The sequence below is a fragment of the Ascidiella aspersa genome, chromosome 9, assembly GCF_963924565.1.
Source record: "Ascidiella aspersa chromosome 9, kaAscAspe10.2, whole genome shotgun sequence".
NCBI classification, from domain to species: domain Eukaryota; kingdom Metazoa; phylum Chordata; class Ascidiacea; order Phlebobranchia; family Ascidiidae; genus Ascidiella; species Ascidiella aspersa.
The window spans coordinates 3427045-3442051 of NC_139455.1; the positions used below are offsets into that span (position 1 = coordinate 3427045).

Sequence of the window (15007 nt, forward strand, 5' to 3'; positions counted from 1 at the left end):
ACTACGTAACAATAGTTATATATCCGAGTATACTTAACGAGTAATTGCGCAAGACGTTTTACTCGGCCGATTCGGGCATCTGGAAATTCACATCTTTAATCTTATCTTTTTCGTACGAGCAAAAGTGTAAATGGATTTTAATGAGCCATATTAAATAATAGAGAAAAAGGTACAGAGGCATAATTAGAAACGACATTTTAAGGAAGAAATTTAAAAAAGCCCATACGTTAAAACATGTTGGACAATCAATCTTAGGCGCTTGTCTAGAATCCTACCACAGTTATGAAATCAAGGCACAAAATTGAGTTAGGTTGCGGGTTAGCGTTTGGGTGTCGGTGGGTCAAGTATTATTATATTCTTTATTTAATAGTAATACTTGACCCACCTTAACCCAAACGCTAACCCGCAACCTAACCCAAATAATGCGCGTTGTGGTAGGATTCTAGACCAGCGCCCAATCTAAATCTATGCATTTGTCCCTGATAAAAAAACTGATAATACCTTGAGAAAGTTCGCCTAAAAATGGTAAGATTTTCACACTCGATTTTTAACTGAATTCAATTACCTCTATTTATTTGCCCATACGTTAAATACGCGATTTAACTGAGTTCGGCTAAAGCTGTAAAACTCAATGGTTGCCACCGACTTAAGGCAGTCGACTGCCTTCACGTGCAACCCATGTGTGGCGCCTCTGTTATAAGTGACCTTTCTCGAAGCCGCGATGTCGCAGTGCGTTTTGGTGGGGCGGAAACGCACCACAATACTTCGCGCTGAAACGAGATTCCATCCTGGCCCATTGCGCACTCACCTTCTTCCCACAGTTATTTCATCTCATCGGGTAAAAATACCCAGAAAAAAGACTAAGGAGAAGTGGGGTAGTCTCAAAGGTAAATGGACTTTATTTTTTGCTGCACCCAATCTGTGGCGTGAGCTTATCGTGTCGTGAGCTTATTTTCCCTTTTTATTGAAAACATATTTTAAGTGTAAGAAAAAAATGCACAAAAAGCGACATTTTTATTATGTTTTACTGCTGCTCTAAAAGTGCTTTTTAAATGGAGCTACTGTGAAAACGTTATAGCCTATATGTTTTTGTTAATTGAATGGTTAACTTTGTTTAAATAAAAACATAGATTGTGACTGTAAAACTGTTAACCGGTTAACATTTTTTCCAAATCAATGTTAAAAGCGGAAACGAAACCATGTTGAACTCACCACAAATAACTACCAAAATATTTTTTTTCTAAACACAAATAAGTATTTTTCAAATAGTATATTCATTATTATTAGAACAGCACATAGGAGAGGTTCAAAGGCAAGATAACCACTGTTTTTTTTTTCAGCTCAGTTTTTTCAATTCCGGTTTGAATATACCCAGCAAAATACATCAACGTCCTCCTTTAAAAGGACATCACATATGCGAACAGCAAAATTTAAGTAATTCAACAAATTTCTCCGGTAACATTTCTTATAAAACGCCATTTGGACACTTGATCTTTATAAGAAATATAAATAAAGCGAAGTATTTTAAATTAATTGCTACACAGTGATGTTAAATTGGGCATCTATAAATTAATTGAATGGTTTCATTTGAATACTGGACAATGGAAGCTTATTTAAAAGCGGCTAATTATATAAATATTATTGTTGCAATGTTTTATAAAGATGTTCTGATTATAACATTGTATGCAACGTATTGCACCATATTCTTAACAACAGGATACGGCATACTGTAAGGTACTAAATACGAATATACTGTACTATATTGCTAGGCCAACTGTAACACTTTAGAGTGGAAGGTATAAACGGTCAACGAGCCTATTGAAGCCTAATTACATTTTCTGTTGTTCAGTATTTTCGGACGAGCAAAGTGTTCGACCTTGCAAATCGAAAATAGCACATAAGGTAACAAAAAACATCTCCTTTTTCAATGTTACTCAACTGTTTTTGGTGGCGACCAAATTATAAGCGCAAGTATACTGTAACAGCGTAGCTTTGGCGAGAAATTCAATTAACTTTTTGTAAGTGAAAGTAGCACAGGACATTCATCATTCATCAAAAAATTTGTCCCATACTTTTCAAGTATAACAGCGTAGCTTACGTCGAATTACAACATCTAGCCATTATCTTTGGATGTATTCCAAACCTTCAAAAAACATGCTACCTATCTTAGATTTCTTCAAAACGTTTAAAGTATCCTACGTTATTCTATATAGACTTTGGTGTTCATTCAACTTATAACTACAACCTCCAGACCGGCGCAGACATTATATAACGATATAAGCATGAAACGTTCACAAAATGCTAGCTATACTTCTGTATGGGCTTAAATAATCATTTTGCATTATGATATACAACCTCCAGCCATTATGCTCCATAGTATTTATCGAGTTGTTATTTAACCTACTTTTTTTTCGTTGCAGAGCATACGGCTATCAGATAATTCAGCTTTTGCACAGGAAAGCGCTCATTTATTTCGTCTCTCCAAATGTCGGGCAAAAATTCCAATCGCGGTGCAACAGACAGTCACAGTTTCGTTCATCATATATAAACTCTCTGTACGTTGTGCTCGTATCATGTGAACCACTGATCACCTTCACAGCCCAGTGGTTGTAAACCATCAAATAACGCATACAACCATAGTGGCGTTTACTGTCAAAAAAAAAAACATTTTGCCTATTTATGTTTATTAAAAGCAAAATACTATTAAAACAATCTCACTGACTAAGCTCGCCGCAGATGTTATAATATGGTGTGATTCGATACGGCAAATGGTAAGTATAACCGCAGTAATATTATAGTTGGGTTCAGTTACAAAACCACCGCTTAACACTGAAAAGCTGCCTGCGTATACGACGTGAAAAGCTTTCGCATCCACTGGTGTTAGGTTCGACAACCAATGCTTTAGGCAAATTGGCAATTTGTCATTTTAAAACAGGCAAGAACGCTAATTGATTAGGCGAGGTTTTACGGTACCTTCCAGCTTGTTATCTTGGTAAGGGATAAATTAGTTGATAGTTTGTTCAAACAGTTCAACGCAAAACTGCAGACCTTTACTTTCCAATCTATACTAACTGTATACATTGCATTTATTGTCATCAGTATAGCGTCTAATGTACAACGGAAAACAAAAAACAGAAATAAAGGCAATGGGAAAACTATTAGGTCAGGAAGCTCTGTGGTTCAGCAAACGTCCGATCATTATGCCTTTAATTGAACTGTGTCGTAAAGGCTCAGGGCTTTCTTAATATCCTTGTCCTCGTCGCACGCCTTCTTGAAAGAATCAAGATCGATGTTGCCGTAGTCGTCCTTGAAGAAAAAAGGAGTATATTTTGTGCGTTAGTGTTCTACAAAATTATAGGATAGTATTGTAGAGGTATAGAGATCCAATGTCAAGTAAAACAAATCCTTTCGACTGTTATTATTTCGCATCAACAAAACCTTTAAAATTAAGCTGCTGACTATTTACTGCTGACTTTATTGCATATTTTTATTAAAAATGTTCATTGAAAACACCTTTGGGCAATAAGTTTAACGCTTGGTATAAAATACTGAATTTAAGTTTAACTGCAAATAAGGCCAAGAACCTATTTTTTTCTGATTTTTCTATTATTGTGAAAACTAAAGCAGTACAAAATCCCAGACTGAGTCAGACATTGCTTACACAAATGCGCGTGCATATACAAAATTAGGATTCTGGATTCTGTTTGTTACTTTTCTGTTTGTTACTTTTAAACGTAAAGGGTCTCGTGTGCTATTGCAGGGCAGCAAATAGAGAAACCCATCTTTCAATGCGCACAGTTGTTTTTCGTTATTTGTGAAATTTGTTTAAACCACCATCCTAATATACCAGCAAGGGTACCTCAAACTGTTTATGCTTTATTAAGGTTGCCGTAAGCTAAGAGGTTGAGAACAACCGAGCAGGCGAAAAAGTTTAGGAAGCACTGGTGTAAGGCCTTGGGCAAAAAGTCCAGCAGCGCTTGGATTTTCAACTTGCGCAAAAAATACTCACAGTCTCCATGAGAGCGAACAACTTCTCAGTCCTTTTGGCTGGAGTGTCCTCGTCGTCTGGTAGAGGAACGTGATCAGCCTACAGTAAAACAAAAAAAACGTTATTGTCTAACTCGTGAGTGCTATTTACATGACTTTAGATCATCGTGCATTCACAATTATCGTGAACAGAAAGGGTAACTTCTAAAAATATATATTTTTTTGCAATCGAACTAACCTAGCGTTCTAACGCTTATGCATAACTGTATTCCAACAACAAGCGAAAGCGACGCGTTTATCGTGTTCGTGAGGGCTTTTCATGTGACTCGAGCTTCTCACGGACTCACGATCATCATGAATAGAAAGGGTAATTCCAAAACACATTCATAAGCAATAGAATTAACCTAAAGCAAAGGCGAAGCGTTTACAATGTTCGTGAGGTTATTTATGTGATTCGAGCCTCTCATTGACTCACGATCATCGTGAACAAAAAGGTGAATTTCTAAAACTATTTTCATTACTAATCGGTAATTGAGCTTCCTAACGTACTGCTACTTAAAAAAGGCAAACTGCCACTTAACACGGAGCAAATGTAAAGCGTTTATCGTGTTAATGAGGGTTATTCATATGATTTGAGCCTGTCTTGCACTCATGAATTTCTAAAACATATCCATAAACAATTGGTAGCTAGGCTTCCTGTCGCTTATGTAAACTGCTAACTAATAATTAGCAAAGGCGATGCGTTCATCGTGCCCGTGAGAGTGCTATTCACATGATTTGTTCCTCTCATGTACTCACGATCATGGTGAAGAGGGCGTCGTCGATCATGCGAAGCTTGTCCTTCGTGAGCTTGCCGGAGTGATCTACGTCACGAAGGTGGAAAGCCCCTAAATAGCGAAGGTAAACCAGCGCTCGTTATGGACGATTAACTTGGCAAAAGTAAATATTTTGTCGAATTAGGCTTCAGTTAGATTTTTGACAATATTTTTTATTTTTTTTTTTTCAGTTAGATTTTGACAATATATTTTTTTTTTTTTTTTTTTTTTTTATGCGTTTTAGTATGTTATGATGAAAAGTGACGTAGGCCAATGCATCACAATAAATATGCAAGGAAATTGTGTTACAAACAGTTTTGGGTGGTTGTTTCTTATCACAGTGTCAAACTAGTAATTTTTGTATGTCTAGGTTAAAAACTAAAAGTGGCATTTAGGCGTTTTGCATTTTTTGTTTGGGGAGTAGAACATTTAACGCATTAGAAATCAGTTTTTAAATAGACCAAATTACTCTGTCCACTGTCCGTTCCTAAGTTTATAATGGTTGGAGGTTGTAGAAAGACGTAGGCTAGTAAGAATTTCAAATCCCATACAGAAGTATAGGCATTATTTTAAACGTTTCAAATAACTGTTTATCCATTTTCAACATCAAGATGTCAAGATGTTAAAGATTTTGAGATATTGAAAATGAATAAAGAGTTATTCGAAACGTTAAAAATGCCACCTACTTCGGTATGGGCTTTGCTGCTCTTACTACGTCTTACTAAATCCTTTAACCATTATGCTCTATAGGTTGATTTTTTCTCTATAGGTTTGATGAGTTGAGGTTTCTGTTGTTTTACGGGGTATAAACGGTAGAAAGAGTTATTTTGTCTATCTCCATTCTAAATGATTTCTAATAAATCAAAAGTTGAGCTCACTAAAATAATGAAAACGCATATAATTGTCACTTTCGATCCAGACTTAAATAATACTTTTTATTCTATATTCTTGTTCTATATTTTTGTTCAAAATCAACCTACATCTCTGCTTCTCTTCCAGCGATCCACGTGATGCCATGCTCATGAACTTGATGAAGCTCTCGAAGTTGAGCGACGCCGAGTCGTCCAGTTGCAGCGAGTTGAAGACGTAACGCGAGAAGTTCTCAGCCTGGCCGTTTGGGAAGAAGGCCTGGCACACCTGGGTGTAATCCTGCATGGTCATACGGCCGCTCGGGCAGTCCGACATGAAGCCGGCGTACCACTGGGCCACTTCTGCCTCTGTGTCTGCGAAAAATTACATCTGAGCGATAAAAGTTTAGAAACACACAACAAGAACTACGTAGCAATAATACCTAAAGCAGAAAAACCTATAATGCCATAGTATTAAGACCAACGACATAAATAAGACCTAATTAGTCGAACTAACGCCTGCAACTGTAAGGAGGGGTACGATTGGGGGACACTGGTCTGGTATTGACCGTTTTGGTTTCAACATTGGGGCCTCCAAATTCTGAGCATTTAAGTTTTATTCCGACGGGTTTAAGTCTTATTCCGATTTATACGTTATTACGACTTTTAGGTATTGGTCCTATTTTGGTATTGTCTCACGGATGGAGCCCAAATGTTTATCACTAGGTTAAGCAGTTTGCCTCGGGCAAGAGATAGTGATGTTGCTAGCCACGAGTGACATGCGGCCGGGGTCCGGACCCACTTGCATAAGATACATATTTTTTTATCGTTAATCAGTATGATTTAGGATGGGCTAGATTACAGTGGTACACGCACAGATGTAAATAAACGTTTTAGTATTATGGTAATAATTATTAGTTTTGATTAACGCCAAGAAAAAAAAGGTATGATGTCCATCCTGTGAAGAAAGGGCTTATATAGACTCGGCAAAACAATGAAGAAAATATAAAGGGCACGCCTACTGTTATGATTACGATTTAGAGAGGTCAATTTACCGCAAAGGTCTTAGCCTATTTGTGCAGCACACTATATAATTAAAAAATAGAAAATTGCGTTTACATTTAGATTCTTCGCTTAAGCGCCTCAATTCTTCATCTGGAAGTTTGCTGGAGTTTCCACCCATCTTTGTAATTCGAATGAAATTATTTACCCGCTGCCAAAATGTGCTTTAAACTGTAGCTGTCGATGCAATAGCTCGCTGCGGCGACTGTTCTTGTCAACTAACAATAACACCATTGATGTATTCGATAGCATTCGATATGCAGCAATGAAGCGTATTTTCCTGTTTGGGGAAGACAAAACGGTATAGCGCTCGATTTCCGTTTATTTTTATCGCACAGTTATTTGCTGTTTACGGTTACTGGCGCTGCAAAAAACGCTTGAATGTATATTTAGTGAAATCATTCGAATGGTGTATTCGTATAAATTTAAAATCCCAAATTTAGGAGACACGATTAAACCACAAATTTTGTAACTGGCAACAACATTTTGAAAACTCTATACAGTTAATTCAATTGCTTTTGCTCTTAGTTTGCCTGATGAAGTACATTTGTGCGCAAGCTTTTCAATACTATAATGCATTTGTTATTCAATAGTCACCTAAGTTTTAAATTTTTTACCTAAGTTTTACATTTTCACCTAAGTTTTACATTTTTCACCTAAATTTTACATTTTTTACCTAAGTTTTACATTTTTTACCTAAGTTTTAAATGTTTTACCTAAGTTTTACATTTTTTACCTAAGTTTTAATTTTTTTTACCTAAGTTTTAATTTTTTACCTAAGTTTTAAATTTTTCAGTTAAGTTTCAAATTGTTTACCCAAGTTTTAAATTTTTCACCTAAGTTTTAAATTTTTCACCTAAGTTTTAAAATTTTCACCTAAGTTTTAAATTTTTTACCCAAGTTTTAAATTTTTTACCCAAGTTTTAAATTTTTTACCCAAGTTTTAAATTTTTTACCTAAGTTTTACATTTTTCACCTAAGTTTTAAATTTTTTACCTAAGTTTTAAATTTTTCACCTAAGTTTTAAATTTCTTACCTAAGTTTAAAATTTCTTAGCTAAGTTTTAATTTTTTTCAATTCCACTTGAAAGGCAAAACTGCAAGCTAATCATGTAACTTAGGTATGAACCAATCACGTTACGGCAGTTAATTGTTTAAACTCAAAACCAAATTTTTGTATCGAATAATTGTAAGGCTTCAAAACAGAACTTCTCAAAAATGGATTTTTTTAATATATGTGCTATATTTGATCGCAATCAAACTTAACAGCTTTTCAATTTTATAAAGTTAGTTGCAGTTTAATCAAAGAGTCAATTTTAGAAAACCGAAGTTTTTTTTATATACATTTTGACCTACATGAAAATGCACTTACTATTTTTATTCAAAAAACAGTTTATCAAAATAGCATCATGCTAAGGTCCCAAAAATTTGGAACTTTTCCAATTTGATTTATATTTACAGTACCCTTATTTTAATTAAGTGAAAAATATTGATAATTATGCAAGACACAAGCCAGCTAAATAAATATTAACGCGAGGTAGTACGCAGTTTGTTTACAATGAGCATTTTTTTAGTTTATTTTATTAAAATGATTAATTTTATTAGAAATTAAGGTTACGCACAAAAAATACTAAACAATCGGCACGCGAGTCGAAAAATCAGCAAGTACAGCGTTACGTCGCCGCCCTTTACAAAGGAAACGTTGAAATACGGGCAGGGAAAGAATTCCCGTAAAGGAATGTTTTCGCACAGAATTGAAGCTGACAGTATTGTCTATACAGGCGTGCTAAGCGAGGGTCGTGTACAGGCAAAAAATATACAAGCCGTTCACCTTCGTGACATTGCAAAGAATGGCTAAAAAGCACTGGCAATTTAAAAGGATAGGAAATTTCATGTGAGATTTTAACCACTTTTCGTCTGTTCTTTGCAAAATGCACAAAATGTAAACCACTTGTGTGTAGTTCAGTGAAAAGAGCTCATTTTCGTATCGATCGCACCCATTACAGTTCACTGTCTATTAGTGGAGGATATATTAACAAAAAAGCAGTCGCACGGTGGCGCTAAAGTGAAAAAAAGCACGAAATTAATACGCACACAAAAACAATAAAAACGCGGAATAAAGTTTAAAAACATTAACCAACGGATAATGCGTCGTTTTTTTTATATTGTTTTTGACGTGGTCGAGAAATGTTAGAGTAGTAAGAATATCAAAGCCCATACAGAACTACTTCTGTATAGGTAGGCTTTGAGTGCGTCTAACTACAACCTTCAACCATTATTCTGTTTGCCTTTGAGGTTTCATACAAATTTTACCGACACTATTGGGATTTATCACATCACCGTTGGAAAGCTGTGATGCATTTAAGACTTACAAAGGGTAAAAATGTCGGGGTAAACCATTTTTTGTTGAGCTCGTTTACAGGGGTAAACCAGAAATAATGGATTAGGTATGGGTTAATTGTTTTCTGAATAAAAGCACGTTGCGATAGAAATATCGTAGAACGACGCCAGTCCAACATAAGGATAATGGTTAAAAAGAAACAAAGACATGTTTAAGAGCGAATCGAATTTTGTATGAAAGGGGAGGGGGAATACTAGGTACATAAAAATTATTCAAATGTGTATGCAAACGAAATTAAAAGCGACCTTACAAAATGCATGGATTCGTTAGCAATTTTAAGCTACAAATTCCAAAGCGGCAAGTTGATTTCCACAGGTTGCTAAAATTGGGAAAAAGACGGTTAAAAAGGCCAAGAAGGTGTGGCGTTGCATGAAGGGGGCGTGGCATTGACTCCAGGTCGTTGGTTTAATTACAACGCGCAATAACCTAGCCTTGTTTACAGACACTAATCAACAGCATTATCAGCTTACGCGCCTGATTAACAGTCTCTTGTAACGGTCGAAAAATCGAAGTACCTTGCGATGAAGATTTGTTGAGTAAGGCATGTTAAATGGGTAAGGTATTCTTGAAATTGTTTCGTCCGTTAAGGGGCGTATAATTGATAAGTTAAACGACATTTTTGGGTTATTTTTTTCACCGTGGGTTCGTTTTTTTTTAACAGGTGCACGGAATAGTGTATTGGGCGTTCGAAAATTTCATACTCAAGTTGTGGATTTTGTTGTTGAGAAATTAAACGAGACCAAATATGTGATTGTACAATGAAAAGTGATAATACTAATATAAAACTTTTTTAATAAAATTTATAACTTTTTAACGACCTAAAATAGGATCGCTCGACGTATTCAATATTACTTCAAAACCAAAACAGCATAAATATAGTTTAAACAATAAAAAATAGTTTAACGCACTTTCTTTAAAAAAATCTCAACGCACTTTCTTAATATGTACCTCGGGATAACCATAAAATAAAGTCAAAAATATTCAAAGAAGGTTGGAAAACATCAAGTTGAAAAATAAATAATGCGCAAATCAATTCTAAGACGTTAAAAGACTTTCAAGAGTTTTACAAATTTTGTGGCAACCCTGAATAACGTCACGTTTCCCAACGATTACCAAATGCAAAAGCCCGAACACAAAAGCGCTTTTTAAAATCCTCACAAGCACGAACAACTGTAAGCGCAATGGGTAGAGTTAATCACAATAAATGGCGCCGTAAAGTTTAAACGCAGCTTTAATGGGTGTGTGTACCATCATAGAGTTTCAGTTAAAAACACAAATCACGGAACTGTCGCTCTCTAATTGGGCTGCGACAAGCAATAAACACACGCAAGTCGCGTTTTAAGTTACAACATCCCAGCTACAGTTTTGAGTGGTTTAACAGGTTCTTGTACAATATGCTTGACTTGCCGTAAACCTTGAAGGCCTCGTTTAGCGTTTCCTTTACATAAATTCTACCTGTACAAGTGCATGTTTCAATGAGCGTGACTGTTTTTGAAGGCTTGGCTGCAGTTTTCCCATGCCAATTACAAAGTTTAATTAGTGAGATTGGTAAACCGTTTATTTTCTTCCAAAAATACGTATGAATCCACATTTTTTAAAATAGCTTCTCCTTAGGCTTGTGTTTCTAAATGTTAAAATGCTTCGTCCATTTTTTTGCAAGTCAACAAATCACCAGAAAGCCAAATTTCTTGACTTTTGAAACAATATATCCCATTTTTACTTCGGCCTGATAAAGCACGGTTCAGCGAAAGCTTATCAAGATTTTAAAACAGTTTGTTTTTCTATAGTGCCACTTGATTACCCCTATTTAGAATTACAAACTACGGCCATTTACGAAGACTAATACAAGCGTAACTCATATACACCGTCAATTTACACGAAACATTTCTTTTCTTACAAAGTGTCTCAAGAATTCGTAGGAAAATGTGCTTCCAGCAACAGAGCAAAAACGCTGCTAATTAACTCAAAGGTTCAACCATCAACAGCTAAAGGCCCCGCTAATTGAAATGGACGCTTAAAAGCTTCGTGTCAATTTCTTGTCGCATATTTAAGACGTTAGGAAAACAATAAATTTAGACTTATAGCTGTCAGGTACCCGATTATGAGAAGCGCGATAAGCATTTTGTTAACTTGAATTTGTTTCAACCAATTAGTTAATTTAAAACAATCATTTTTTATTAAATTACCACTTTTGGGGAAGTCGCAAAATATGGACGCATATTTAAGACATTAGGAAAACAATAAGTTTAGACTGGTGCATGTTAGGTACCCGATCATAAAAAAAGCAAAAAACGCATTTTCAACTTGGTTTTGTTTTAACCACTTGGCGGCCATTTTAAAACACCAAATAAAAACAGTCGAATCTTGTCCAATCTACCGTTTCAAAGGCAGTCGCATATAGGTCATATACTGCCTTAGGTAAAGCAAAAGGTAAAGAGCCTGATAAGGCTCTGCATACCTTGTATGGCAAACGTTTGAGATTTTTTTAAGGCAACACACAGCGCACATACACTGCGCTTGTTTTTGGAAAAGCTATACAAACAAACGTGCATTTCGCAGATGCGCCAGTGGAACATTTCCAGCATAACGTCGATACGCGCAGAGAAAGCAAACAAGCAAATACCCGGGGACCTTTGGGTGTTTTTTGTCAGCGCCGGAATACGCAGTTTCGTGGAGAAAAATCGAAACCTCGAAAGTCTATTTTAAGCGTTATATTTTAGTACGAAAACGCTGAGCGAGGCATTTTACTTAACAGCAGCCCTTTAAAAGGCGTTTTTTTCAAAAATTGTCCAAAAACCCATTGCAATTTTCTTTTTTCAAGAAAAAAGGGACCATTTGAATGCATTTTTCGGTAGTTTTGTCGGTTCAGGTAATGTAACAAAATGTTTAACGAAACAGTAAACTTGAAAAATAACAAAACAGGCCGATATACAAGGCTTTCAAAAATGCTTTTAAAATTGTCCCCACTGTACGAGTTAAAATGGCACCAAGATATAGCAGATAACACACATATGCGCAGAGACACAGTTAGGTTTTTAAGTACGTTCTAGAGACAACATTCGACGTCAGAGAAGCGCTAATGATGTTGTGTGATCGCAAAGCTATAACAATTAACATTTGCACAACTAAAAGAGGTTGACTCAAGTTTAAGACAGAAAATAATTATAATTGACCATAAAAAAACGCAAACTGCTTTTGCCAGTAAAGCCCAACAAACTAAAGCAATTTGAAATGCGACGAAATTTGGCCGCAAAAATGTAAGCCTTTATACAAACGGATTTACATATGCGTCACTATATAGGTGTCTACATAACGGGCAACATTGTGTTGTCTTTTTGAGTGTGTCATGTTTTACAGGCGATCGTCCATGAAAAATTCAAAACAGGAATCAAACCAAACGGGTGCAAATTTACGGGAGCGAAACACGGCGTCGGCCAATTCAATTGATCAAATATGCGCAAACGATTTTTCAGCTTGTGGTCTATTGAAAACCTGTCCGATTTTTTTTTACCTAATACGCGTCAAGGGGGGCGTAACGATTTATTGCTTTTTGAAGGGCAGGTCATTTTTTGTTTACAGTGTTTCGTTGTGATTAGCGTTATAGTTTAGAAATACTGGGAAAATAATTTTGGTCCGGATGAATAATTTAAGACTGACGTAAAAAAGTTTCAGTGAATTACTAATGTGTGAATAATTAGCACAGTGTTATCAAGATAAAATACAAGACACATCTTATAATATAGCTCCAATTTTTTGTCCAATATTATTATTTGTTTTAACTTTTTTATAGTGTGTATGGTTGCCGCATGATTTTATGAAAAAAAATCATTCAAATTTGTAGGTTAAGACCTAAAATTGGATCGCTCAACGATTTTGGAATGTAATTCTAATTATTTGGAATATAATTGTATAAATGTCATGTTCAACATTTTTAACACGATTTTTTAAACGGCAATTTCAAATATATACCTTGCTGGACATAACATAAGCGTAAAGACTACTCAAAGACTTTCATATGTAAATCATTTAAAGACTGTGAGGCTACCCCGAGTTTATTGTTGAATTTGTCTTTAAATTCAAATAATGTGAGCAAAATATAACTGCACGAATTGTCTGATCGGTGCTACACAGTTCGCACCTTCGACTGAACATTGCTTGATAAATACGGTTTGACGTTTCGCGTCGACTGAAAACGGATTATTCCAATAATGCGTTAGCCTAGAATTGGCCGTTTTCAATGACGAATTGAATTGAGGTGCGTGCGTAAATCGCAGCACGCCAGAATCAATAGCTATTTATTATTTAGGCCTTTCCTGCTTTCAGACGTTCGAAAATGGGCCTGAATGCGCAAGCGTCGAATTAGACTGAGCCGTCATTCAATTCTGCGACGCGTCGCATTCTTAACGCAACTGGCAAGGCGTGAACACCGATAAACAGCCTTTAGCTTGAAAGGGGAGAAAATAAGCCTTTGATTTGCCTTGCAAAAACGCCACAGGGTAAAAATACTGTCTTCTTGATATTGGCGTACAATGATAAGCATTTGTTTCCGAGAACCGCCGGGTTTTTCAGACAGTTGGCCACAAATGAAATTGGTTTGTTTCTCTTGAAACACATTTCTTAAAAACAAAAACAATTTAGTATTTAAAATGCTGATACACGCGTTTCAAAATATTCGGCCTTAAAATTTTATCCCAGATAAAATAAATTCCAGACATTTTCAGCCAACAAAAAAAATGTTACCGATTAGCGGTTCCTAAAATCCGCGCAGCCACTAAAAACCCAAAGAGTCAAAAGATAACATTTCTTTCGTATATCACTGGTGGAAAGTACAGGACCCTTCAACATAACAAAAACCAACACAACATGGCGACTTCCACGTCAAAAAATGACAAGTCGTAATCTCACACATACAAAGCTTATAGAGGGCACGTTTGACGCTCGAAAGCCAATTGACGTTTTATTCGCTGAGTTGGTGAAATGGGAAACTTCCCGAATTTCGTGACGCATCTAATTGAGGTGGTGGAGGTTTGAAGGAAAAGCAAAGACCGTTGTCTTGAGCGGTTTTAAGGGCAATTTGTGTGATTGCTCAGTCTATGTTTGCTTATGTTAAAGCGTCGTTAAATGTTACTGAAAATATTTTTTTTTCAAATGTCCATAGACCGTAACAAGCCATTGATAACAGCTTAATCTCGGCTTAGTTACAGAATTAGGCTAAATTTTTCCCGATTTTGGTAGTTTTTTTTACACACAGAATTTGTTATAAATGTTTTACCACAGCGATTAAAGAAAAACCTTCCAAAAGTGAGTTTGCCACCACTTTGGACTCAACAAAGCTTTTTACAGCCACCCGTGGTAATTTCGCGAAATTAAAAGGTCTGACAAAAAGAAATAAACAAACAGCCTTAACAAAAGTAAATCAAAGAATTCGCATTCCGAATCAAAAACTCTGACGCATTGGAGGCAACAAACATAGGCTAAGGTAGAATTACCAGCGGTGAAAATGACGATACAAGAAAATGCGCTTTGATTTCATTGCACTTCTCGCAAATGTTTAAAACCGACGATACGACAGATCTCGTAATCAAGTTATTTTTTAGGAAAATCTGAACGTAAAAACGGCAAGCCATTGAGCGCACATTTTTTAAAAAATTGTTGGATTTTTTGCAGTCGTACAACAAAAATAAGGTTAAATTTGCTTTTTTTTATTTTTGAATTTTTGGAAAAGTATTGTCAGTTTGTTTTGTTAGAATGAAGGTTTGGAGCGAAAAAAAAAATTCTGGTAGTTTTAGCTCGAAAGCCTAATGATATTTTATCAGGGCACCTACGAAAACTAAAAAACGCCACGCTAATTTATACTTTTACACAAATGGTATGAGTCCACCAATAATTTAGTTA

At 35.8% G+C, this 15007-nt stretch overlaps 1 protein-coding gene across 1 annotated transcript; it reads right to left on the reverse strand.

The window, feature by feature from the left end:
• Nucleotides 1–3198: 3198 nt before the first annotated feature.
• LOC146131924 (neuronal calcium sensor 1-like) lies at nt 3199–6833 on the reverse strand. Its single transcript, XM_083397135.1, has 5 exons — nt 6770–6833; nt 5783–6025; nt 4786–4874; nt 4010–4087; nt 3199–3306 (listed from the first exon to the last, which is right to left on the reverse strand). The coding sequence occupies exons 1-5, from the start codon at nt 6831–6833 to the stop codon at nt 3199–3201; spliced, it is 582 nt and encodes a 193-aa protein (XP_083253261.1).
• Nucleotides 6834–15007: the final 8174 nt, after the last annotated feature.

Excerpts from the sequence above, each read along its gene's own strand:
- LOC146131924 (XM_083397135.1), bottom strand. The coding sequence starts at position 6,833 with ATGGGTGGAAACTCCAGCAAACTTCCAGATGAAGAATTGAGGCGCTTA. Across the intron at positions 6,026-6,769 it reads CTTAAGCGAAGAATCTAAAT|ACACAGAGGCAGAAGTGGCC; the intron begins GTAAACGCAATT and ends AATTTTTCGCAG. Across the intron at positions 4,875-5,782 it reads GCTGGAAGAGAAGCAGAGAT|GGGCTTTCCACCTTCGTGAC; the intron begins GTAGGTTGATTT and ends TTCGCTATTTAG.